Below are 27,215 nucleotides of genomic sequence, written 5' to 3'. Positions count from 1 at the left end.
GGGTGTATTGTCCTGCTGGAACAGGCTTTAATCTCCTAGTTCTAGAGAGTACCATTGTGAGGTTCCAACTTAGTTGTAACAGTTTAAAGAAGGCCAACATATGGGAGTGAGTGTCAGCTGTCTGCTTACTTTTCCAGTATATTCTAATCTGTATTTCTGTCTTCTGTACCAATGTTCATTGGATGAATAATGTTTTGAATACTTTATGATTTGTCCTTTGAGAATTCGATGCATATGTTGCATAGTAAACCATTACTTCCTGATGGGAAACAAAACAAACCACTTTGTTTGTCACTCAAACTAACTACACTAACTACATGCACACATCAATTAAGACAATGAAGTCACGTCTCATGAAAAAATGCTGCCAAGCAACCAGGTCTTTTGTGCCTCCTGGTTGCCTGATCATGAAAACACTCCTGCTCCTTTGACAAGTTCATGCGAGACGGTATATAAGTGTGGCAGAGCTGCTGCTGATTTTGAACGGCTCTGTAGACGACTGAGGCAGACACACAGGGTGAGTGTTTATTCAAGTATCATGTAAATAATGTCTATTTTTCAGAGTTGCAAAAAAAAAAAACAGTACAGAATATAATGATTATGATATATTTCAGATTTTTATTGTAAAAGTGAAGCTGGTTGAAGCTGAGCAGAAAAAGAGCAAGAATTTCATGACGCTTCATTAATGATTTAAAATATAGGAATACTAATTCAGGGTTCAAAAAGCAGTTTAAGCAGCTTTTGGGGTTTAAGGTTTTCTCTGCTTTTTATTCATATGATTAAATTCACCTGCATTTATATTTTTTTGTGGACTTTGTACGTCTAAATACACGTGTGCACATTTTCAACATTAAAACCTCATTGTGTGTTGAAAGCAACAGATACTGCTGCAATAATCCTTTATGTTTTATCTTAAATAGAATAAAACGACTTTACAGATATGGTGAGTTGATAATATTAATGATATAATAAATATGCATTGCTGTGATGTGAGTTGATGTGAGTAAACATCATCGTTGTTGTATTCTCTGTTTAGCTGCTGCTGCTTGTAGCGTTGCCCCTGCTGGTGCACTCGGCTCCCAACAGGACGGACTCCCTGCCTGCGGACTGTGAAGATATTTACAACAACGGCTCCATCCACAATGGAGTTTACACCATCTACCCTGCTGGGTCTGCAGGCCAACCTGTGCAGGTTTACTGTGATATGGGCTGTAAGGAAGACGAGAGCCATGGGGATGAAAGATGGACTGTGAGTGAAATGTTCTGGCTGAAGATGAAGTGTTTATTTTAATTGTATTTTATTTTTATATCTGTCAATCTCAATTGTTTAAAGACAATATGTGGTATTTAATTCTGTTTTAATTTTGCAATTCAACCTCTAGGTGATTCAGAGGAGGTTTGATGGAAGTGTGAACTTCTTCCAGCCATGGGACGAGTACAAGAACGGCTTTGGGAATGCAAATGGAGAATATTGGCTGGGTGAGAGATGAAAATCGCTGAATATGCAAATTTTATCTCACACACTTTTGCTCTATTACTTTTTATAGTTGTAGTTCTATATCATTTGAAATCATCACTATTCAAGTGATTTGCACTACAGGGGCATCTGATCTAATCTGCAAATGCCAGGTGTGGGTGCAGACTTTCATTCCAGCCAATCAGAATCCACTTCTGATTTTATTTAGTCTATTTAAAGCCAAGCTGGACTCATTAGACAGGTAGAATCAGGTGATCAGGTGGGGCTCCTGCAGGATCGGAATGAAAACCTGCGAAACTTCATTAGAAGTAGAGAACACAGTACTCAGGTCTGTGGATTTATGGGAAGACACAGGAGTGTGTAGATGCAGGTGCAGGCCAGTCTCATGTCATGTCCTCATTTAGTCACGAAATGTAATCTATCATGTTCATGGAAAGAAATTTCCCCTTTTTTTCTGTGTCACTAAGGACGACTTTCTATGTGATGTATTTTAGTTGGAAGTATTTTTGGTGTCTTTGCCAAAATGTTCTTTCTGCCACTGGATAGCACAGATGCTGTATTTTTCTTTTTCCGTTTGTTGTTGATTTTTTCATTTCCAAGCGCCATTACTGAACATTTAGGCAGGAGATTTTATCCTTGTTTTTATTTATTTATATTCAGTAAACTCGCTATTATAAACCATCGTCAGTGGTCAGCACACAGTAAATATACTCTCCCAGGTAATTAAGGAAACTGTGTTAATTAGAGACACACACATTTATTACAGAATAACCCCTAAGCATATATTTCTTTTATTACCCATGATCCTCTGCCTCTGTTGGAGACAGAGCCAGACGGAGGCAGTCGTGCTGAGTGACACGGAAAAAAGAGAGAAGTTCGTGTCTGTTGTGTATGCTGACAGAAGAATAATACGCAGCAGAACGGTTGAGTCAGAACTGCCATTACTAATACAGCACTACATAAGTCACCACTAGAGGGCAGGCTTATCACAGAATGCTGATACCAATAGTACATATATTACACATTCCTCCCCTTTTAGATTAATCACCCAAGAAACAAGAAACACACAACTACAACTCACTGCATAACAATCACAATAAACCTGAACAATGTTGTCAATTACAACACATTACAAATCAAGCCTCTGGGAAGGTTTCCTACATCTCTAAGGGTAACGTCTCTGCGAATCCCGGTGCGGTCCAGGCGTAACTGAAGCCATCACATCTGGATTATCAATGTGTGGTTCAGAATCGTTCATGGTAACCGAGGTAAGAGGGGCAGTCTCAACAGCATCATTGACCTTGCCATTTAAATTAGGAACATCGTCAGATGAATCAGGAACAGATAACAGTGAGGATTTTGCCTGACGATTCACCAGCTGATCTGCATGCCGTCTCCATGTGTTGTCACCAACCTTTACTGTGTACATCAAGGGACCAGTTCTGGTGGTGATGGTACCTGGCTGCCATTTTTCCAGTCTGTAGTCACGTGCTAAGACTGCTTGTCCTACTTGGAAGTTTCTTGCTTGTCTATCGTTCATGTGCACAAACTGTTTGTTTTCCACATCTCGTCGAACATCAGGTTTGATGATATCCAAGCGAGATCTTAAATTCCTCTTCAAGAACACCATTGCTGGTGTTTGACCAGTTGTGGAGTGGGTTGCATTTCTGTACATGAAAAGGAAGTTGTCTATTTTGTGTGGGAGTGAGATGGTGTCATTGTCCATTGCATTTATTTCTTTCTTGAACGTTTGTACAAACCTTTCGGCCAAGCCATTAGTGGCAGGATGGTGTGGTGCGGATGTAATGTGCTTGACTCCGTTCAGCTTCATGAATTTCTGAAACTCTTCTGAGACGAACTGTCGTCCATTATCCGTGCATATCTGTTCTGGGAGCCCGTTTCTGGAGAATATTGATCTTAGCACAGAAACAGTCTTTTTGGATGTTGTTGTCTTCATTAGAACAACTTCAGGCCACATTTAGAATGCGCGTCCACGGCGATCAAGAACATGGAGTCCTTGAATGGCCCAGCAAAGTCGACATGCACTCTTTGCCACGGTGTTGAAGGCCATTCCCAAGGATGCAAAGGAGCTAATGGTGGAGAGTTCTGGGTCCTTTGACATCCTGGTCAAGCCTTTGCCAGATCTTCAATCTGCTTGTCAATTCCCAGCCACCACATGTAACTGCGGGCAAGGTTTTTTAATTTTACAGTGCCCAAATGTCCTTCATGTAGTATGTCCAACATCTTACTGCGCAATTTGGAGGGAATGACAACTCACAAGCCACACATTAGAGTTCCTTGACACACAGAAAGCTGTTCTGTCCTTGCTGCAAATGCCGGATACAGCGAGTTCCCTGCTGACGGCCACCCAAGTACTGTAATATCATAGACCTTAGACAATGTCGGGTCATTGCGGGTTTCGCTCTGAATAGCAGCATTTGTCACAGGAAACTGACTTACGATTGAGGTTTGAAACATGTCAGCTGGATCCATCGCCTTTGACTCTTCTGTCAACTTCAGTGGAAGACGCGACAAGCCATCCGCGTTACCGTGTAGTTTGGTGCCTTTGTACTCGATAACATATTGATGAGCACCCAAAAAGAGTGACCAACGCTGCAACCGTGCTAAGGCCATCGCTGAGACACCCTTCTGAGCGTTGAATATCGAGACCAAGGGCTGATGATCTGTGATCAGGGTAAACCATTGACCATACAGATAATGGTGGAATTTTTTTACACCCCACACGAGACTAAGTACTTCACGGTCTATTTGTGCATAGTTGCGTTCCGCTGTCGTTAGTGATCTACATGCAAAGGCTATCGGTTTTTCAGCAACATCTGGAAACTTGTGTGACAGCACTGCACCAATTCCATATGGTGATGCATCGCACGCCAGTCTGATAGGCATAGATGGATTGAAGTGTGTTTGCACTATATCGGAAGGTATGAGCCTTTTGGTCTTTTGGAAAGCTTGCTCACAGCTGTCTGACCATTTCCACTGTGTCCTTGTTTGCAACAGTGCGTTCAAAGGATGTAGTACAGTGGAGATGTTTGGAAGAAATTTGTGGTAATAGTTCACAAGTCCGAGATATGATCGGAGTTGAGACACATTTTGTGGGTGTGGTGCATTTAGCACAGCTTCAATTTTGTCTTGTGACTTGTGTAGACTATCTTTGTCTATTACATGACCACAGTAAGAAATCCGAGACTTAAAGAACTCACATTTTTCTTTGTTGGCTCTTAGTCCATACTCACACAATCTCATCAGCACCTGTGCAAGTTTCTGAGGTGATATGTATCATCCTTCCCCATTACAATGATATCATCCAGGTAACACTGCGTTCCTGGGATACCCTGCAACACCTGGTCCATCGCTCTCTGCCACAAAGCAGGGGCAGAGGCAATTCCAAAAACAAGATGATTGCATTGATAGAGCCCTTTATGTGTGTTGATTGTCAAGAATTTCTTGGATTTCACATCCATCTCCATTTGAAGGTAAGCTTGAGCCAGGTCAATTTTTGAGAAGTGTTCTTCACCAGACAAAGATGCAGAAATGTCTTCAATGCGTGGCAGGGGATACTGTACTGCATGAAGCGCTGGATTAATGGTCACTTTAAAATCCCCACAAATACACACATCTCCTGCTTTGCCCTTTTTGATCACTGGAACTATGGGTGTTGCCCATTCACTCCATTCAACCTTTGTCAGAATTTCCATTTTTTCCAAATTATCCAGCTCTGCCTCCACCTTGGGACGAATTGCATACGGGACTGGGCGAGCTTTAAAGAATTTTGGAGAAGTGTCTTCTTCTAACTCCAGACTCGCTTTTATTCCCTTAAGTGTTCCTATTCCTTTTTGAAACACAGATTCTGCATTTTCTATAATTTGCGCTAGGGCCTTTTGTGTCTCTTTGTCTGTGACTTGCTGGGACACATCCAGTTTTTTTATAGTGTGCCAGTCTAGAGGTATTTTCCTCAGCTACTCACGTCCGAACAATGCAGGCCCTCCGTTTTCCAACACATACAAGTACAATTGCTGCTGATTTCCTTTGTACTTTACAATTACTTGTAGTTTCCCTTTCGGAGACACTTTTTCACCAGTATAGGTCTTTAATATCACTGATGTGCTTTGCAGTGGTATTTTTGAGAACAGTTGCTGGTAATCAGCTGCTGAAATGACCGATAAGGCCGATCCAGTGTCTAACTCCATTTTGAGTTTGACTCCTGACACTTCTGGTATGAGCCAAATAACTCTTCGATCTGTCTCCTCAATATTGTACAGTTCCAAACATGAAAGATCATCTGTACCTGAACTCGTGTTTGTTTCATTTTCAGTTACTTGATATACATTGGCGGATTTACGTTTCACCTTGTGTGTTCTGTCTTTTTGTATCCTCAGTCTGTCCGTTTTGCATACACATTCGATGTGCCCCTTTTTATGGCATTTCCTGCACTCTTTATCTTTGAACCAGCAGTCATTCGCATCATGAGACATTTTTCCGCAGCGATAACATTTCTGTTTTCTTTCCAATTTCAGTGACAGTTTATTTGTTGCACATTCCATTGTTTTTTGTTGCAATTCCAATGCATCTTTTGCTGCAGTCTCCATGGATATTGCTATATTCAGTGCACGATCAAGTGTCAAGTCTTTTTCTGTCAACAGTCTTTTTTGTGTGCTTTCATTGTGCATTCCACACACAAGCCTGTCTCTAAATGCATCTGCCAGTCCAGCTCCAAATCGACAATGTTCTGACAATCGGCGTAGCTCAGCTATATATTCAGAAATGCTTTCTCCTTTTGCTTGGTTACGCTTATGGAATCTGAATCTTTCCGCAATTAACAGGGGTTTGGGGTTCAAATGTTCATTTAGAATGTCCACTATTTGCTGAAACGTTTTTCCGCTGGCTTTTCAGGGGTTAACAAACTACGGAGCAGTCCATACGTCTTTGCTCCCATCACACTTAGCAAAACAGCTACTTTCTTATCATCTGCAATGGCATTAGCCTCACAGTATAATTCCACTCTTTCCACATAAGTTCCCCAATCCTCAGCATTGCTATCAAATGCGGTGATTGTTCCAATCATTGACATTTTAATTTAATTTAATTTTTATTTTATTTTTGATCGTTTGCAGTTTAGCTTTACACTTTAATTAGCTTCTCTTTCTTTCATGTGACTCACGTTGTCTTTTCACGATCCTTCTTTTCCTTTTTCATGTCCAAAAAAGTCTTGTTGTAGTTATAGATCCAGACCTCGTCGCCAATTTTGTTGTGTATGCTAACAGAAGAATAATACGCAGCAGAACGGTTGAGTCGTGTTAACTCACATGGTCTTTACTCAGAACTGCCATTACTAATACAGCACTACATAAGTCACCACTAGAGGGCAGGCTTATCACAGAATGCTGATACCAATAGTACATATATTACAGTGTCCATGAAAATGAGTCAGTAGATTAAAGTTTGTGACTTCATCACCAAATGCCGTGAGACGTGTTTGCAGTATTAATAAAGCAGATAAATACTAATCGTGATGCATAAATGTGATAAAAGCTTGGGTCAGTAACAAAATAAATTGAGCAAGAGAAGAGGGGGGAACCAGAATAAGGCCAAACGCAGGGAAATAATCCACATGAAGCAAATGACAGTCTGAACAGGCGGAAAAATAATTTAGGGAAAACAAAAGTACAAATACAGAAATCATTAGAATGTAGAACTGAGACTGAGAGGTGCAGACCTAACATGATTAATTAACATTAAAGCAGAACTCCAGAGCTCCATGAGCTACGTACAGCATGTAGAGAACACCTCGACCAGGATCATCTCTGGCAGGTTTGAGTCACATAAATCTCACATGATATGCTTGGAACAGAGCTGCTGTGGCTTCAGGTTTTCATTCCAGCCAAGCGGATCAGAAGCCACACCTAATTCCAGATGTGCAAATGGATTATATTGGTTGTGCAGATTATTTCCTGATTAGAACAAAAACCAACCTGGCCATTTAAACAGAAGATTCCACTTTGGTACTGCTGAGGCTGATATAGATGTAGTACATATTATTATTATTATTATTATTATTATTATTATTATTATTATTATTATTATTATTATTCCAGGTCTGGAGAACATCTACTTATTGACAAACATGGAGCAGTATCAGCTGAAAGTGGACATGGAGGATTTTAACAGAGGCAGCGCTTACGCCCAGTACAGATCTTTCTACATCGACCCCGAGGCCAGCAGTTACGCACTGCACATCAGCGAGTTCATCGATGGAGGAGCAGGTGAGCAAAACACCTGCTTATGGTTTACCTTCCTGCTTTGTGCAGACTTTAAAGACCACAGAAATCTTTGGAAATTTGTGAAAGGACATAATCAGTAAAGTTTTCATGTGGAATGAACAGGATCGATGTGTGCTGTGTGATTCCAGGAGATCCTTTGAGCAGCATTAACGGCAAAATATTTTCGACTTATGACAAAACTCCGTACGGCAGCTGTGCAGACAGTTTCTATGGAGGCTTTTGGTACACTTGCTGGTGGAGTAATGGAGTGGCCAACCCCAACGGCTTGTACAAGGTCGAGAGCGTTGCTTCAGCATACTTAGACAATGGGGTCCTGTGGACCAGCTGGCAAAATTACTACTCCATGAAGTCCATTTCGATGAAGATACGCCGGGTGAACATCGACGACATTAGCGAAACCTAGCATGTCAGTGTCTTTCTTAAGTGCAAAATGAACAAAAGGCAAATCTTGTGAAAAATGTTTTTCTTCTGAACATTTCTGTGCCGTTGTATTTTGTATAACAACTATGAACTTTTACTTTATAGTATGTTGGTATAGTATAGTCTTGGCATAGTAACACCCCCCCCATCTCTCTGTCCAAATTCAATAAAAATGGTGATGTAAAAAAATAAATGATTCAAATTTTAATTTTAGTTACATTAATATCTTTTATATTACATTATACACTTTATATATATATATATATATATATATATATATATATATATATATATATATATATATATATATATATATATATATATATATATATATATATATGTGTGTCAAACTTTTGGTCTGTACTGTATATATATTATATATACAGTACAGACCAAAAGTTTATATATATTATATATACAGTACAGACCAAATGTTTGGACACACCTTCTCATTCAAAGAGTTTTCTTTATTTTCATGACTATGAAAATTGTAGAGTCACACTGAAGGCATCAAAACTATGAATTAACACGTGGAATTATATACATAACAAAAAAGTAATCTGAAAATATGTCATATTGTAGGTTCTTCAAAGTAGGCATCAAGAGAATGCCAAGAGTGTGCAAAGCAGTAATCTAAGCAAAAGGTGGCTACTTTGAACAACCTACAATATGACATATTTTCAGTTGTTTCACACTTTTTTGTTATGTATATAATTCCACATGTGTTAATTGTTAATTGAACATCATATCACCCTTTCATACAGTGTGCCTAATTGCACATATTCAATAAAAGTGAGATACTAAAGTAAGAAACCCAGTTAAGACTCCAAACATCTACACTAGTAGATTAAAATCTAGATGTAATTTAAACTTATGTGACATGTGGCTTACAACCCAGTACTTTTCTGAAGTGCTCCAGGACTGATTTCATGTTTTTTTTTATATGAAATAAAAAAAACTAAATGCAGGAAATTTAAATTTAAGGTATTTCATCATCTATAACTTATTATCTTTTTTAACAATATCAACTTTGAATGATGTACAGTAAAGCCCAATTTGTCTTCTTTTAAAAGATATTAAAATTTAGTATGGAAGTGTTAACATTTAAATTTAGGTAGGGCATTTTCATCTTTAAGTCCCAAAAGCTGTGGTGAGGCTAATAGGATAAATATATTTAAACAATGCAGTATATTGTTTCATGCTTGAACCAGCACCAGCAGTATGCTGTAATCATATGTATTTAGCGACCCCTAATGGACTAATGAAAGACCCGAAACACACCATAGAGTTCCCTTTCAAGAACTTGAGCTGCGTCGAAACGCTTTGGGAATGCGGCTGCCTGGTCCATTCCAGACTGCAGACCAGAAGAGTTTGAACAGGCTGTGCCCGGTTCAAGCACTGGACCTTAATGTCTATAGGACAAGTCCTTGGAGGAAGTCGGAACAAATGTTCATCTGCTACGGCCCTCCGAGGAGAGGACTTCCTGCTCATAAGCAGACCCTCAGCAGATGGATTATTGATGCTATTGCATCCTCTTATGTGTCCTGCGGTCTCCCCGCTCTATTCGGGGTCAGAGCTCACTCGACCCGGAGTGTGGTAGCCTCTAAGACTTGGTCCTCTGGAGTGTCCCACTCCTGGCACCTCTGTCCTTCAGCCTAGCTGTGCTCTTTCACACTGGTCAGGGACTGGTCAGTGTGGGGGTATTGGACTCTCATTCCCAAAGCGTTCCGACGCAGCTCGAGTCCCTGAAAGGAACCTCTCTAGGTTACGTATGTAACCCTAGTTCCCTGAGGGAATGAGACGCTGCGTCTCTATGATACACATTCGTTTCACTCCATGTGCGTTTTAAACTTCCTGGTCATGATTTCACCCCGCCGGTGACAGCCTGCCTCCAATTTTGACTGATTACACACATTATTCAGAGAATGGACAACGCAGTCGCATTCCCAAAGTGTTTCCGACGCAGCGTCTCATTCCCTCAGGGAACGTCTTTGGGTTACGAACGTAACCCTAGTTCCCCGAGGGAACGAGACGCTGCTTTAAACGCTATGGGAACGCCCCTGCGTGACCATGCTCTGAACCACGTGTGAAATCTAGCCAATAGGCAAGCTGTGACGTCATAGACAGGCGACGTCGCGTAAACCAAGAAGCTACAAGATGGCTGTGCGGTGGTAGCGACATTAGCTTCTGCAAAGAGAGAAGGTAAGCGCCACAGGGATGCAGGGAGTGTGGCACAGAGACGCAGCGTCTCGTTCCCTCGGGGAACTAGGGTTACGTTCGTAACCTAGAGACGTTCCCCTTCAGGAACTCGAGCTGCGTCGAAACGCTATGGGAACGAGTGTCCAATCACGCCACAATGACCAGACCCTGCCGAGAGAGTGAGGGCCTCGGCACCAGCACGCAGGACAGAGGAGCCCAGGGTGGCTCTGAGGTCAAGGCCATAGAACCTGACAAAGGTCAGCGGGGTGGACCAACCCGCAGCGTCACAGACGTCCCAGAGTGATACTCCAGCGGACTAGGCCGTAGAGGCCGCCACACTCCAGTGGAGCGAGCCCTGACCGCGATCGGAGCAGGGACCAGGACTCGCAGCCGAACAGCTGCACCGACCACCTCCAAGGACTCGTCCTGTGGAGATAAGCACCCAGTGCTCGCACTGGACTCAGCCGGGCCTCGTAACCCCTGGTCGGGGGCTATAAACAGAGGAGGGCAGAATGCCTGTAACACGACACATCGTGTGGGAGCACCCAGCCTCGTGTAAAGAAACACTCTGGCCATGCCAGGGGGCAACTCCAAGCGGGATGAGGCAACTGGCAAGTCCCAGACAGGCACTCTGAGTTACGTCCTGGGCCACAGCCTCCGGGTGCCGTGGAGGAAACGTGTCACCAATGGGACCTACCCAGCGAACACGAGAACCCTCAGGGTCAAAGGGGTTAACCCTGCAGCAAACTGTACCTGCAAAAACTCCAGAACTGAACCGACCGGGCAGTTAACTGGGTGCAAGTCATGGTGCTCACACGTGACACGAACAGTCACCATCGTGCTGCGTACGACCTCCTCGTGGAGGGAGCTCTGGAGTGGAGAAGGGTCTCACTACCCCGGTAGAGAGAACAGCCGCTATGAACGTGCCCCCTCAGAGGCCACAGCCTCCACAACTCCGGGCGGGGGTGAACCAGGGTTCCGCCCGCCATTGAGGTGCTACCAGGAGGAGACAGACTTCCTCCCGGCGAACTCATTTCAGAACTCCAGAGAGCAGCGCGATCGGGGGAAAGGCGTACAGGCATAGCCTCGGCCAAGACCGTCCCATGGCAGCCAATGTCTCGACAGGGCGTCTGCTCAGACATCAAACCGTCCCGGGATGTAAACGGCTCTAAATGAGAGGAGTTCGTCCCGGGACCACAAGAGGACCTCCCGCGCCAGTTGTTTGCAAGGGCGAGACCGGAGGCCCCCCTGGTGGTTGATGTACGAGACCACCGCAGTATTGTCCTTGCGGACCAACACATATCGATCTCTAAGGACTGGGAGGAAGTGTTGTAACCCCAACAACACTGCCAGCATCTCCTGGCAACCTATGTGCCACAAGAGACATGGGCCGCTCCACAGACCCTGGGCGGAGCGGGCACTCATGACCGCTCCCCACCCCCTCAGGGAAGCGTTCATCGTTAGCATTACGCAACGACAAGGAGTCCCTAAAACGGGGCCTCGGGACAGAACGTAGGGTCCTACCATGCAACCAAGGCTCAAAGGGCACACCGCGAGACCTTGATGGTACGATACAGACTCCCTCTGGGGGAGAACCCTCCTGCCCCAGATCCACCACTGGAGGGGCCACATGCAGAGAAGGCCGAGTGGAAATACACTGGACGCTGCCGACATGAGACCCAGCAGCCTCTGGAACTGCCTCACAGTGACTGGCTGGCCTGCACCTACCCTCCTGACTGCAGTGAGGATAACTACAAAGTGGTTCTCCGCGCTGGGGAAAGTACACTCTACCCGGCGTTTCAGTCTGAACCCCAGTACCTTCATGCAGGCGAGAACAGCATCTCAATGCCGAACTGCCTGGTGCTCTAACAAACCAACATCAACCAATCATCGATATAATACAAAATGCAGATGCCCTGAAGCCACAGTGGGGTCACGTTCACGCACTTTGTGAAGGCACGGGGGAGAGCGCTAGGCCGAACGGAAGGACCGGTATTGGTAAGCTTCGCCCTGAAAGCAACCTCAGGAACCTCCCGTGTGCGGTGAAGGACGGCTGCGTGGGAGCATGCAACCTCCAGATCTAGCGTATGACAAATCAGTCCTCGGACTTGACCTGAGACACGACCTCTCTAAACGAGAAACCTGAACCCGAGCCTCAAAAGTAAGTGGTTCAAGGAGTGGAGATCCAGAATGGGATGCAACCCACCGTCCTTCTTCGGAACAATGAAGCACAGGCTGTAGCAGCCTGACTCTCTGAACAAGGAGGAGGGAACCACCTCGATGGCCTGTTTCCTCAGGAGAGCATGCACCTCCTGTCCCAGAACCAGAGCCTGCACGGGTCCCACCAGGGTGGGACACACCCCGTTGAACCAGGGAGGAAAAGACGTGAACTGAATCGCGCAGGACCCCCGAGAGACTCCAGGCAGCCCTCCAGACTGACAGAAAGTCTCCACAGGGAGAACCAACCCCTCGGGCCCACTCAGAGCGCAGTGATCATACGGGCGGAATACGGGGGGCAAACCGCTGGAGAAAGCTGCGCCCTGAACACGACCTGTGGTAGGGTTAGCAGACAGTCCTTCTGAACCCGAACGGCAGGAGCAGCGTACTGCGGCCGTTGAAGCCCCCTGAGAGGCAGCAGATGACCCCCATCCGCAATGAACTTTCGGGTGGAATAAGGGAGTTATTCTGAACACCCTGTGGCAGGGCCGACAGACCGGCCTCCCGGTGTTGCCGGGGAGGGACGAGCACCATAGCATGAGGTGCACACCGCCCTCCAAGATGCAAGCCATGTTTTAACTTTCCTCTTTTTACTATAGTGTTCAAGTTCTTCAGATGACACATGAAACACACCCAATCACACACCGCAAAGGTACAGCTGTGTTTAGTTATGATGTAAGAGTCAGGGGTGAGGTGGTGTGTTTGGAGAGTTGGAGAAGGTACAATAGTGTAGCTTTGAGTTTCACTACAGCGATGTGATTGTGTTTGACATCATTCTCTTAGACCACATTAAATACCAATGTTTGATTCTGTATAAGCCGAAAACCATATATGATTTTTATGGAATTCTATACAATTGAATATTTGTGCAAATATGGATTATTGGTTATAAATTAGATTAATAAGTACCGAAAACTATTGAAACTATTATCACAAAATAATTTAAGATCATCTAAATGAACGTGTCAGAAGAAAAAAAACTAAAAATAAAGTGTGTAATTAACAGGAATTCACCAGCAGATGGTTTTTATAAACAGGTTACTTGACAGTTAAGAGTTCTCCTAATGAGAGAAAATTCACTCCGCTATAATGCTGACATAATGGAACCACATGGAAAAGAAACGTCACAAGATTTGAGAAAGAAGTTTTAAAAAATAAATACATTGAAAAGGATGCACTTTTGGAAAGCTCACTGAGACTTCCAGGTGGTCCATGTAAGTTAACAGATCATCAAGTGTATTTTGTGATGTGAGAACGATAACCGCTCTTTAATGTTCATCTAAGGTCACAGTTTTGTTTCAGAGAAAGAACAAGGAGAAGGAGATTCAATGGCCAAGCATGTCACCAGATCTCCACCCAGAAGAACATTTGTGTAGAGTTTTGAAAGACAAGTTAAACTTTATTCTCCATCCTGCATCCAGGATCAGACTTTGTTCTTCAAGAATGGAGAAATATAGATGTAGCTGTATGTTCACAGCTTGTTCATTCAGTATCTAGAAGAATTGCTGTTCCTAAAACTCAAGTAGACCATCCAAGATATAAAATGTAGTTGAATTTATGTAGTTCATTTAAATGAAATGTGTTCTTTTTTTCATAACCATTTACATGTAAGGCATTTTAGCAGGCATCTAGGCATTTTAGATGTTCTTGGGTTCACTGGGTTCTAGTATAATTGTTTGATGAAGAAGTAGAACTTTACCCATCCTTTGATGATATTCAATGACTCAGACAGCTAGGGGGAGTGCATTCCACCATGGTGCCAGAAAAGAGTTGTGATGTATACCTACCTGGATCTGTGATGATCACAAATGTTGAGCTATTTTTTGAGTTGCTCAGTAGCTCCTAGTTTTATAACTATAAAGACTGTATAAGACTGTAGAAAGAACATTACTTATAATCTTATACTCCAGTACTCATGTTAGTTCTCACTCTCCAGTGTTCTGTAGTGTTGAAAGATTTATGATCAAACTCTTGATGTCACCCAAATGAGGATGGGTTCCCCTTTTGAGTCTGGTTCCTCTCAAGGTTTCTTCCTCATTACATCTAAGGGAGTTTTTTCTTGCCACAGTCTCCACGGCTGCTCATCAGGGATAAATACACACCATTCACCTTCACTGTTGATTTCTGTAAAGCTGCTTTGAGACAATGTCTGTTGTGAAAAGCGCAATAGAAATAACCTTGACTTGACTGTTACCCTGAGAGATGGTGGAACCAGTGGAGCAGTGCTGGATGATCTGAGGGAGCGTGGTGAAGTGAAATGTTTTGTAAAAAATGGAGAAAATCGATTTTTAACTCCACCCTCATCTTTGAATCTTTTCATCCACAGAAAGCACTACGTCTAACTGGGGCCTCAAACATAATGAAAAAAATTGATTTGGAAACAAAACCCACACACAATGCAAGATGAGGCAGGAATGTTGAAGAACCAGAAGCTCAGCTGAAGTATAGTTTGTGTGGCTGTAAATAGCTTGGGTGTGAAATAAACAGTTCCTTTGTGTAATAAACTTAAAACATTATAAATCTGAATAGAGTGAGTTCCATTACAATGTAATACAACAGTTCAGTGTTTAAGAAATAGAGGAATGCATTGTTAATGGCAGATTTCCAGCTCCACCTTCATTCTAGAATATTTGGGTATTTTTGCAACGATGGTAACAAATCAATATAAAAGAGACGAAAATGTCGCAGGTGAATCAGTTTGCAGTCGACTGCTGTGACTCCTGTACATTAGTATCAGCACAGGTGAGGGTCATAACCAAAGTTAAACTGTTGTTGTGGAATATTTACTGTTTTAAATGATGGAAAGTTTTATTATTAATATCATTTTTGATATTTAATCTAAGAGTGATTCTTGCAGAATAAAGCCATGCTGGTGTTGCTGATGGTAGCGGTGACCTCTCTGGTCCACTCGGCTCCAGTCATCAACATTTCCCTGCCGCTGGATTGTGAAGACGTTTACAACCTGAAGATAAGCACAAATAAAAGCGCTTCAGTTCCCAGTGGAGTGTACACCATTTACCCCGCGGGTCCTGATGAACCGGTGATGGTGTACTGTGATATGGGCTGTGGAGAAAACAACAAGTCAAGTCAAGTCAAGTCAAGTGGCTTTTATTGTCATTTTTACTATACACAGTGGTACACAGTACACAGTAAAAACGAAACAACGTTCCTCCGGAACCCTGGTGCTACACAAAAACAACAAAACAACATAAAGTGCATCGAGTGCAGCCTGGTGCAAACAGTGCAAACAAAAGAACAGTACAGACAGACAGAGTGCAGACAGACAACACAAGACAAGACAAAAGACAAAAACCAAGTATAGCGCCGACTAGTAAACCTACTGTATACTTACATATACAGTACTGTGTGAGGTGAATGTAAAACTATACCCAGGAGAAAATACAAACAGAAAGAGCAATGTAGTGCAAAAACAGCAGCAAGGAGGTGCAAAGACAGCATGTAAACATTATACTGTAGTATAAAAGGTGCAAAAACAGCATGTAAACATTGTACTGAATATAAACATTGTACTGAATATAGTATAAATAATAATAAATATATAAATGGTGATGGAGTGGATCGAGATGAGTGATGAATGTGTTTAGTCCAGGTTGTACAGTTCAGTTCAGTAACAGTAACACACAGTGAGTGTGTGTGTGTGTGTGTGTAAGTGAGTGTGTGTGAGTGTGTGTGAGTTCTGTTCAGTTCTGTGTGTTGAGAAGCCTGATGGCTTGTGGGAAGAAACTGTTACACAGTCTTGTTGTTGCGGCCGAATGCTTGGAACCGTTTTCCTGATGGTAGGAGGGTGAAGTATGCGTGTGACGGTGTGTGTGATCGTCCACAATGCTGTGTGCTTTGCGGATGCAGCGTGTGGTGTAAATGTCCATGATAGAGGGAGAGACTCCGATGATCTTCTCAGCTGTCCTCACTATCCTCTGTAGGGTCTTGCGATCCGAGACGGTGCAATTCCCAAACCAGGCAGTGATGCAGCTGCTCAGAATGCTCTCAATGGTCCCTCTGTAGAACATGGACAGGATGGGGGAGGAGGTGGGCTTTCCTCAGCCTTCTCAGAAAGTATAGACGCTGCTGGGCTTTCTTGGTGATGGAGCTGGTGTTAAGTGACCAGGTGAGGTTGTCCGCCAGATGAACACCAAGGAATTTGGTGCTCTTGACGATCTCCACAGAGGATCCATCGATAATCAGTGGAGATTGGTCGCTCTGAGCTCTCCTGAAGTCCACAACCATCTCTTTCGTTTTGTCCACGTTCAGAGACAGGTTGTTTGCTCCACACCAGGCAGTTAACCGTTTCACCTCTTCTCTATATGCTGACTCATCGTTCCTGCTGATTAGACCCACCACGGTCGTGTCATCAGCGAACTTGATGATATGATTTGAGCTGTGCGTTGGTGCACAGTCGTGAGTCAGCAGAGTGAACAGCAGTGGACTGAGCACACAGCCTTGAGGGGCTCCAGTGCTCAGTGTGGTGGTGCTGGAGATGCTGTTCCCGATCCGGACTGCCTGAGGTCTCCCAGTCAGGAAATCCAGGATCCAGTTGCAGAGAGGTGTTCAGGCCCAGAAGGTTCAGCTTCTCGATCAGGTGCTGAGGAATGATTGTGTTGAATGCTGAGCTGAAATCAATGAACAGCATTCGTACATATGAGTCCTTGTTATCCAGGTGGGTGAGGGCCAGATGAAGGGTTGTGGAGATGGCATCGTCCGTGGAACGGTTTGGACGATACGCAAACTGCATTGGGTCCAGGGAGGTGGAAGCTGTGTCTTGATGTGCCTCATGACAAGCCTCTCAAGCACTTCATCACGATGGGAGTGAGCGCGACGGGACGATAGTCATTGAGGCAGGAGACAGTCGATTTCTTTGGCACAGGAACGATAGTCGTTGTCTTGAGGCACGTGGGAACAACGTTACTGCTCAGGGAGATGTTGAAGATGTCAGTGAAGACATCTGCTAGTTGTTCTGCACATTCTCTGAGCACTCTGCCAGGAATGTTGTCAGGTCCAGCAGACTTCCGTGGGTTAACTCTGCATAGAGTTTTCCTCACTTCAGCTGTGGTTAGACAGAGCACCTGGTCAGTGGGAGGAGGGATGGTCTTCCTCGCCACCACGTTGTTCTGTACCTCAAACCGGGCGTAGAAGTCGTTCAGCGCATCTGGGAGGGAGGCGTCACGGTCACAAGCAGGTGATGTGGTCTTGTAATTCGTGATCACCTGGATGCCCTGCCACATGCGCCGAGTGTCTCCACTGTCCTGGAAGTGGTCGTGGATTTTCTTCGCGTGCGCGCGCTTTGCCTCTCTGATGGCACGAGACAGTTTGGCCCTTGCTGTTTTAAGGCCGCCTTGTCCCCTGTTCTGAAGGCAGAGTCTCTTTGTTTCAACAGCGCACGCACATTTGCAGTCATCCACGGCTTCTGATTGGAGCGTGTAGTGATGGACTTGGAGATGGTCACATCGTCAACGCACTTGCTGATGTAGCAGGTCACTGATGATGTGTACTCTTCCAAGTTGATGGAATCGCCGAGGTTGCAGCCTCTCTAAACATGTCCCAGTCAGTGCACTCAAAACAGTCCTGAAGAGCAGAAGTAGCTCCTTCTGGCCAGGTTTTCACCTGTTTCAGAACCGGTTTAGAGCGTCTGATGAGCGGTCTGTATGCTGGAATCAACATAACAGAGCAGTGGTCTGAGTATCCGAGATGGGGCGGGCTCCACACGATACGCCGGGGATGTTTGTGTAAACAAGATCCAGCGTGTTCGCTCCTCTCGTTGAAAAGTCCACATGCTGATGGAGTTTAGGAAGCACAGTCTTGAGATTCGCATGGTTGAAATCTCCGGCGATAATAAACAATCCGTCGGGTGAGCATTCTGCAGGTCGCTAATAGCGCCGTAGAGTTCACTCAGTGCCTCTTAGCATTAGCACTGGGAGGAATGTACACTCCGACGATGTAAACTGTGGTGAATTCCGTGGTAAATAAAAGGTCTGCATCTAACAGTCACAAACTCCACTAGCGATGAGCAGTAGCATGAAACAAGCACAGAGTTCTTACACCATTCCGTGTTGATATAAACACACGCCACCACCGCGAGTCTTACCGCATAGAGCTGTGTTTCTGTCGGCTCGAAACACGGTTAGCGCGTCTAGCTGGATGGCGGCGTCCGGAACTCTGTCGCTGAGCCACGTCTCCGTGAAAACAAAGACGCAACAGTCTCTAAACTCTCGCCGTGTGGTTTGCTGGAGTCGGATGTAGTCCATTTAAATGAAATGTGTTCTTTTTTTCATAACCATTTACATGTAAGGCATTTTAGCAGGCATTTAGGCATTTTAGATGTTCTTGGGTTGTTTGATGAAGAAGTAGAACTTTACCCATCCTTTGATGATATTCAATGACTCAGACAGCTAGGGGGAGTGCATTCCACCATGGTGCCAGAAAAGAGTTGTGATGTATACCTACCTGGATCTGTGATGATCACAAATGTTGAGCTATTTTTTGAGTTGCTCAGTAGCTCCTAGTTTTATAACCATAAAGACTGTATAAGACTGTAGAAAGAACATCACTTATAATCTTATACTCCAGTACTCATGTTAGTTCTCACTCTCCAGTGTTCTGTAGTGTTGAAAGATTTATGATCAAACTCTTGATGTCACCCAAATGAGGATGGGTTCCCCTTTTGAGTCTGGTTCCTCTCAAGGTTTCTTCCTCATTACATCTAAGGGAGTTTTTCCTTGCCACAGTCACCATGGCTGCTCATCAGGGATAAACACACAACATTCACCTTCACTGTTGATTTGTGTAAAGCTGCTTTGAGACAATGTCTGTTGTGAAAAGCGCAATAGAAATAAACTTGACTTGACTGTTACCCTGAGAGATGGTGGAACCAGTGGAGCAGTGCTGGATGATCTGAGGGAGCGTGGTGAAGTGAAATGTTTTGTAAAAAATGGAGAAAATCGATTTTTAACTCCACCCTCATCTTTGAATCTTTTCATCCACAGAAAGCACTACGTCTAACTGGGGCCTCAAACATAATGAAAAAAATTGATTTGGAAACAAAACCCACACACAATGCAAGATGAGGCAGGAATGTTGAAGAACCAGAAGCTCAGCTGAAGTATAGTTTGTGTGGCTGTAAATAGCTTGGGTGTGGAAATAAACAGTTCCCTTTGTGTAATAAACTTAAAACATTATAAATCTGAATAGAGTGAGTTCCATTACAATGTAATACAACAGTTCAGTGTTTAAGAAATAGAGGAATGCATTGTTAATGGCAGATTTCCTCCAGCTCCACCTTCATTCTAGAATATTTGGGTATTTTTGCAACGATGGTAACAAATCAATATAAAAGAGACGAAAATGTCGCAGGTGAATCAGTTTGCAGTCGACTGCTGTGACTCCTGTACATTAGTATCAGCACAGGTGAGGGTCATAACCAAAGTTAAACTGTTGTTGTGGAATATTTACTGTTTTAGATGATGGAAAGTTTTATTATTAATATCATTTTTGATATTTAATCTAAGAGTGATTCTTGCAGAATAAAGCCATGCTGGTGTTGCTGATGGTAGCGGTGACCTCGCTGGTCCACTCGGCTCCAGTCATCAACATTTCCCTGCCGCTGGATTGTGAAGACGTTTACAACCTGAAGATAAGCACAAATAAAAGCGCTTCAGTTCCCAGTGGAGTGTACACCATTTACCCCGCGGGTCCTGATGAACCGGTGACGGTGTACTGTGATATGGGCTGTGGAGAAAACAACAGCCACCAGGATGGGAAATGGACTGTGAGTGAGAACATGAATCTGTTTAATGTTTTATGAAAATACTGTAATGCAGGATTAGCATGAGGGAACAGTTTCTTTGCTTTAGATTTTATAAAATGTACATTTTTCTCTTTATTGTTTAGTTTTGATATGTACACCGTGCCGGGGGAAGTGGTAGCTTTGGTAGCTAAGATTGTGTTCTTGATAAATATAAATGTATTTACAATAAATGTAAATGTGATATTTTATAATCCACCAACCAGGTGATTCAGAGGAGAATTGATGGTAATGTGAGTTTCTACCAGCCATGGGAGCAGTACAAGAATGGATTTGGTGATGCCAATGGTGAATATTGGATAGGTAAGAGACCACTGTGGAATTATGGAATTGTTGAAATGAATAAACAAAATCTAATAAATTATTCAAATATATTTCCAGAATTATTGGATCAGAAGCATCAGAGACAGAATTCTTCAGCAGCATTTAACATTTAAACCCAAACACTGTTTGTTAACCTTAAAAAATAATATGATGATTACAAATGTGAAGATGTCAGAGAGTTGAATTAAATCAGTTTTTTCGCGGAATTGCATTTGCCACATAGCGCATTAGTTTGGCTGATTTTTCCGGTCTCTCGCGGGGAGCATGATAGACCAAAACACTTAAATTGTTTTTATAGAGTTTTATGTTGAAATAATTATAAAATGAAGTAAAATGTTAATACAGTGCAGTACTGTAAACATAAAATAGCATTTTTTGTGTGGTGTCTGTTTATTGCGGTTTTACTGTATTATTACTGAAATCTAGCTTTATAAATAGATGAAGTTGTAATGGTCATATTAATCACAGCTTTGATTAAACATGATGGCCTCCATGCTCATTCTTCAGCAGCACGTAGAAGAGCACTCGATTCAGCGCATCCTGATATTTTATGGTTTATTGTTTTGCTGGGTGTCTGAAAGACCGTATAATATAATAATTGCCGAAGGGAAGAACAAGTCAGTTCTGAAGATTGATTCACTGGAGAAACTTGTTAATGTACTGGTTCTCCAACACGATGTGTGTCTACATTAAATCAGAATGACTTGATCATTTCCAGGTTTGAGGAACATCTTCCTGATGACCTACAGGGAGAAATATCAGCTGAAAGTGAACATAGAGGATTTTGAGGACGGCAATGCCTACGCCCAGTACACTTTTTTCTACATTGACCCGGAGTCCAACAATTACAGGCTGAATATTGGTGGATACATCGATGGAGGAGCAGGTGAGCAGATAAATAATAACAACTTATAAGTCATACAGCAGAGATACTTTTGATAAGACTTAATTTGGACAGGACACATTCTAAAATCACTGATATGCTGTGATGAAGCAGTCAAATGACTGAGCAATCGATAAAAGAACAAATTGTAATAAATTGAATCAATTCACATTAAATGAAATTGTAATAGGAGCAGGAAAGAGTTGAACGTGATCTGCTGCACATCAATATCCATCAGCTGAACCGACCAACTAAAAGGTTGACCTCAAAGCTGAGTATATGTCATAAGATTTAACACAATAAATAAATATACCCATGAGCATTCAGACCACAAACCTAATGACAGTCTTTAAAAGATTGGGTTGTACTTTTAAAACTTCTCCATGTGCTGTTATAATGAGCTCCACTCTTCTGGGAAGATGTTCCACTAGATTTTGTGCAGATTTGGGGTTGAGTCAGTGTTCAACAGGGTTGAGATGAAAGCTCTAAAGCAGGTCACTCGAGATCCTTTACTGGCTTTGTGCACAGGGGCATCCTGTAGAACTTTGTGCCTCCGATTTTGTGTTCGTATTTTAATGAAGAACTTCAAATAGCTGAACAATTCTGTTCCCCCAATACTTTTGATTATATTGTATATGTATTTCTTCACCATATCTAACCAAATTGTTTTTGTTTTTCTCCTTGAAATGGTTTCTTTCCTTTATGTTATGCCATATAAGGTTCCCTGGTGGTCTAGTGGTTAGGATGTGGCGCTCTCACCGCTGCGGCCTGGGTTCGATCCCTGGTCAGGGAACCAACCCCAGACACTCTCAGTGCCGGTCCCAAGCCCGGATAAATTGGGGGGGTTGCATTAGGATGGGCATCCAGCGTAAAAACATGTGCCAAATCAAACATGCGGAGGATCTGCTGTGGCGCCCCCTAATGGGAGAAGCTGAAAGAAAATATGTTATGCCATATAATAATTGTGAACAAAAAAGAGGCAATAATGTCCTTCTCTAGTCTGCATTTTCTAGCACCCGAGGTGTAAGTTTAGGGGTTAACGCACATTGGTTTTTGGATTCGAAGGACATGAGTTTAAATCCAAACAAAATCCAATAAATACAGAAAGCAAGACAAGAATCAGCCAATGAGCAGGTAAAGGTCAAGACACGAGAGACTATGGAAGTAAACGCCTCGGTAACGGGGCAGTGGCAAACACAAATACGCATCATGGTTTAGCTTAAGCACTGGTTAAACAGCTAAAAACAGGGAGGTAATCATGCAAGCCGGAAGTGCTCAGAACTCTGGTGAAGGCTCCCCCTGGTGGCGTGGTGGGGTAGTTTTCCCCTGAGACGATTATAGTTGCATGAATGAGATAAATGTAAGTCACTCTGTAAAAGGGTATCAAAAGCCATACATGTAAATAAGGTTTTAAGATTTCATAGGTAAATGTTTGTGACAATGACACAGCAATCTGAGGCCAGGAGTTAGTGCGAACAAACTTCAAACATGCTCTGTGGGTGGAAGAGGCATTCTCTCTCTCTCTCTCTCTCTCTCTCTCTCTCTCTCTTTCTCCTCTGTGCCACAAAGCAACACTGACCACTCATAGGAGTCAGATATCTAGTGCATGTGGAAATTGGTGGAGAGCACTTTCATGTATTGGAGCACCAATTTCTAAAGATGGTTGGCATCATGCCCTGGAGGAAGTTTGTGTTAGCCATAGCTCCTGGAGGTTATTGTTGTGGTTGTGATATAAAAGTAAAATGAATGGTGGGTCTATTGTGGAAAAGCAAATTCTAACAAAGGGGGTTACCTCAAAGTCTGGAAAACCCTGCCTCAGATATGAACCTGAAGCTGAAAGCTATAGGTCTCTGGCATAATGAACTCAGAAGGAGTTTGTAAACAGATTTTTAGCTGTAATATTATTTAAAATCCTGTATTTTTAGTTATTTTCAAAGCTTGGATTCAGTTTTAGTGACGCTAGTTAGCTGCTGAAAGACAACAGTTCTATCAAAATATCTTGATTAAATATATATATATCTATATATATATATATATATATATATATATATATATATATATATATATATATATATATATATATATATATATATATATATATATATATATATATATATATACAGTGGAACCCGTTATGTCGATGTCCTAGGGGTCGCCAAAAGCATCGAGGTAACCAATGATCGAGATAAACGAATATCAAAATGGCGGCAGTATATTAACGTGCTTGAAATTTCTTTATGTACATGATGTGCGTTAATAAATGAGAATGTGCATGCACGTGTTTTTGAAGGGTTTTTTACACAACAGCGTTGCCGCGATTTGTTTGATGAAGGCATGCTATAAAAATACATACAGTACATGTTTATCTGTCAGGAATCCACCTGCCACGCCCCTTCGCCCCTTCAGCGTGTCAGGTGCTTTCTCGCCGCTTTCTCTGAAGCTCCGGCTTCAATCGCGCACATATGGTGCTCGTTTATCATCATCACCAGCTCCTATTTAAACTTCCACACTCTCACTGTCCGTTATTGTTGGATATGTTGGTTCACGGCGGTCGTTGTTAGCGCGCATGTTTATCCCGGTACGTGTCTTCCCACCAGCACTCTCTCAACGGCTGCTCTTTTCTTCCCAAAGCGCACCGCGGATCCCCCCCTCCCGATCCTGCCGGTGTTTATTCTATGCTTTTGGATGGTCATAACACGTTCTCGCCTCCCGTTCATCGCATAACATTTAACAACAAAAGGCATATGTGCACTAACTAACAGTAGAGATTCACCAGTATACAATACAACACCTGTAGCAGCTGTAAGACTTGATTTTTCTGCCACTTCCGCGAGTTTTTCTGCGGCTGCACCGAGATAACCGACGTTAAATGGCAAATTTTTCCCCCCTTGCGCTTGAGATATCAGGGTTCGGCGACATAAAAAAAGTCGACATAACCAATAAAAAATGCTTAGAAAAAGCGAGAATTTGGCGTTTCCACTTCAAAAACGTCGACTTAATAGGGTTGTCGAGGTAACCGAGGGCGAGATAACCGGGTTCCACTGTATAAATTATATATATATTTATATATATTTGACATATATATCTGGGAATGGTCAGACAGGTGGTGGTGAAGAGGTGATTGTGGAACTACTGCAGAAGTGATAAAGGAAACAGTTAGAAAGGTTCTTGGTGTAACATCTGGAAATAAAAAGGAAGATAAAGAGACGTGGTGGTGGAATGAGGAAGTGCAGGAGAGCAGAAGGAGAAAGAGGTTGGAGAAACAGAATTGGAATCGACAGAGTGATGAGAAAAGTAGGCAGGAGAACAAGGAGATGCAGCAGCAGGTGAAGAGGGATGTGGTGAAAGCCAAGGAAAAGGCATATGAGGAGCTGTAGGAGAAGTTGAACACTAATGATGGAGAAAAGGATTTGTACTGATTGTCCAGGCAGAGGGATCGAGCTGGGAAGGATGTGCTGCAAGTTAGAGCAGTAAAGGATGGAGATGGAAATGTGTTGACTAGTGAGGAGAGTGTGTTGAGAAAATGGAGGAAGTATTTTGAGCAGCTCATGAATGAGGAAAATGAGAGCGAGAGAGAGAGAGAGAGAGAGAGAGAGAGAGAAGGTTGGATGATGTGGAGTTGGTGAAGCAGGAAGTAGATAGGATTAGTAAGGAGGAAATGAGCGCAGCAATTAAGAGGATGAAGAGTGGAGAGTTGTTTGGACCAGATGACATACCAGTAGAATGTTTAGCAGAGATGCAATGGAGTTTTTAACAACATTCTTTAAAAAGATTCTGGAAGGAGAGAGGATGCCTGAGGAATGAAGAAGGAGTGTGCAGACCTGCAGTAACTACAGGGGAATTAAGTTGATCAGTCACACCATGAAGTTATGGGAAAGAGTAGTGGAAGCCAGGCTGAGAGAAGAGGTGACCATCTGTGAGCAGCAGTATGGTTTCATGCCGAGAAGAGCACCACAGATGCATTATTTGCTTTGAGAATGTTGATGAAGTATGGAGAAGGACAGAAGGAATTGCAGGAGGTGGAGCTGGAGGTAGATGTTAAGGTTTTTTTGGGAGTGACGAGGATAGATTAGAATAAAGTTTATTAGAGGGACAGCACATGTAGGACATTTTGGAGACAAGGTGAGGGAGGTGAGATTGAGATGGTTTGGACATGTGCAGAGGAGGGACATGGGGTATATCAGTAGGAGAATGCTGAGGATGGAGACACCAGGAAGGAGGAAAAGAGGAAGGCCAAGGAGGAGGTTTATGGATGTGGTGAGGGAAGACATGCAGGTAGTTGGTGTGAAAGAGGCACATGTAGAGGACAGGGTGTTATAGAGACAGATGATCCGCTGTGGCACCCCCTAACGGGAGCAGCCGAAAGAAGAAGAAGAAGATCTGACAACTATTGATTCCCTTAAGAATTCATACGAGCTAAATATATAAATTATACAGGCAATGTATTGGGACACCTCACTTTTTCAGCCATATATGGTTCTTCCAGAAAATATTTTCCTTACTTGAACTAGGTGGCTCAAACCTGTTCCAGCATGACAATAACCCTGTGCACAAAGGCCAGATCCAAGAAGATCTGCTTTGCATGGTTTGGAGTGGAAGATCTCCTGTTATAGAACACCAACCCCTTTTGAATGTGAACACTGACCTGACCTTCTCACCTTCTCACCTACATCACTACCTGACTTTACTCACACTCTTGTGACTGAAATAATCTCCACAAATCTCCACAACAACCTAGTGGAACATCTTCCCAGAATGTTTGTATCTTCCTCATTGTTGCCGGTTTTGTCTTTTCCAGGTGATTCTTTGTCTTATGTAAACGGAAGAGAGTTTTCAACCTTTGACAAAGACCCAACAGGATACTGTGCAGACACTTTCAGTGGAGGATTCTGGTACAGCTATTACTACTGGGGGCAATGCCACCTCGCCAACCCCAATGGCCTGTACAAGCATGGGAATATGGCCACAGCAAACACAGGGATCATGTGGCAGACCTGGAAAGGCAACTACTACTCTCTGAAGAATATTGTGATGAAGATCAGAAGGTTGGGTCTGGAAGATATTACAAATCTTTAGCTTCCCAGACCTCGAATGGTAAAAGAGTAGAACAGAGAGGAACATGTGTAATATCTCTGACTACCATACCGCAGTAAAATGCTTAAACTACTCATCAATAATTCCTATAACGCTCTCGAATCTTAACGCTATTCAATTTCCTTTTCTAAATATTTTACTTCTGGAAAAAAGTTATCTTTCAAAATATGTTAATCATGTGTCTTCCATTGTACTTGTGAAAACTGTATAAACAACATTAAAGAATGAAATAATCAGTAAATACATTTCATTGTAAACTCAACTGCACTTTAAGTCCTAATCACTGGTGCAAAGCAGCTTTACTGAACATTATTGGAGCCACAGATGAATCCAGTCTCCAGCTTAACAAATGTGTGGAGTAGAAGATTACTGGTACATGGATTACACAAATCTTTGGAAGTATCAAAACTTCCTAGTTGTTGGTCCAGAACCTCTGAAAACCTTTTAGATAAATATCCAACCTCAGCTTCAAGAATCACACCAGAA

General features: G+C 42.9%; 2 protein-coding genes across 4 annotated transcripts; both read left to right on the top strand.

Annotated features, from left to right (window-relative positions):
* The first annotated feature begins 390 nt into the window (after positions 1 to 390).
* Positions 391 to 8,373, top strand: LOC124377786 (microfibril-associated glycoprotein 4-like). 2 transcript variants are annotated; one of them, XM_046837066.1, is made up of 6 exons: positions 391 to 517; positions 921 to 943; positions 1,037 to 1,249; positions 1,383 to 1,479; positions 7,591 to 7,758; positions 7,905 to 8,373. In XM_046837066.1, the coding sequence occupies exons 2-6, from the start codon at positions 941 to 943 to the stop codon at positions 8,177 to 8,179; spliced, it is 756 nt and encodes a 251-aa protein (XP_046693022.1). In that variant the 5' UTR covers positions 391 to 517; positions 921 to 940; the 3' UTR covers positions 8,180 to 8,373. The 2 variants fall into 2 exon arrangements, with proteins under 2 accessions (XP_046693022.1, XP_046693023.1); XM_046837067.1 differs by lacking the exon at positions 391 to 517 and having other exon boundaries at positions 901 to 943.
* A 6,945-nt stretch (positions 8,374 to 15,318) lies between these two features.
* LOC124378121 (microfibril-associated glycoprotein 4-like) lies at positions 15,319 to 26,970 on the top strand. Of its 2 annotated transcripts, XM_046837653.1 has the most exons (6): positions 15,319 to 15,354; positions 15,470 to 15,693; positions 20,371 to 20,392; positions 20,635 to 20,731; positions 21,471 to 21,638; positions 26,434 to 26,970. In XM_046837653.1, the coding sequence occupies exons 2-6, from the start codon at positions 15,479 to 15,481 to the stop codon at positions 26,709 to 26,711; spliced, it is 780 nt and encodes a 259-aa protein (XP_046693609.1). In that variant the 5' UTR covers positions 15,319 to 15,354; positions 15,470 to 15,478; the 3' UTR covers positions 26,712 to 26,970. The 2 variants fall into 2 exon arrangements, with proteins under 2 accessions (XP_046693609.1, XP_046693608.1); XM_046837652.1 differs by lacking the exons at positions 15,319 to 15,354; positions 15,470 to 15,693 and adding an exon at positions 19,939 to 20,031 and having other exon boundaries at positions 20,147 to 20,392.
* Positions 26,971 to 27,215: the final 245 nt, after the last annotated feature.

Source organism: Silurus meridionalis, chromosome 24 (genome assembly GCF_014805685.1).
Source record: "Silurus meridionalis isolate SWU-2019-XX chromosome 24, ASM1480568v1, whole genome shotgun sequence".
In the NCBI taxonomy this organism is placed as follows: domain Eukaryota; kingdom Metazoa; phylum Chordata; class Actinopteri; order Siluriformes; family Siluridae; genus Silurus; species Silurus meridionalis.
This window is presented reverse-complemented; position numbering and strand designations above follow the sequence as displayed.

Coding starts and splice junctions, on each gene's coding strand:
- LOC124377786 (XM_046837066.1), top strand. Junction 1,250..1,382: donor ATGGGGATGAAAGATGGACT/GTGAGTGAAATG, acceptor TTCAACCTCTAG/GTGATTCAGAGGAGGTTTGA. Junction 7,759..7,904: donor GTTCATCGATGGAGGAGCAG/GTGAGCAAAACA, acceptor GTGTGATTCCAG/GAGATCCTTTGAGCAGCATT.
- LOC124378121 (XM_046837652.1), top strand. CDS start 19,969: ATGTCGCAGGTGAATCAGTTTGCAGTCGACTGCTGTGACTCCTGTACA. Junction 20,393..20,634: donor ACCAGGATGGGAAATGGACT/GTGAGTGAGAAC, acceptor TCCACCAACCAG/GTGATTCAGAGGAGAATTGA. Junction 20,732..21,470: donor CAATGGTGAATATTGGATAG/GTAAGAGACCAC, acceptor GATCATTTCCAG/GTTTGAGGAACATCTTCCTG.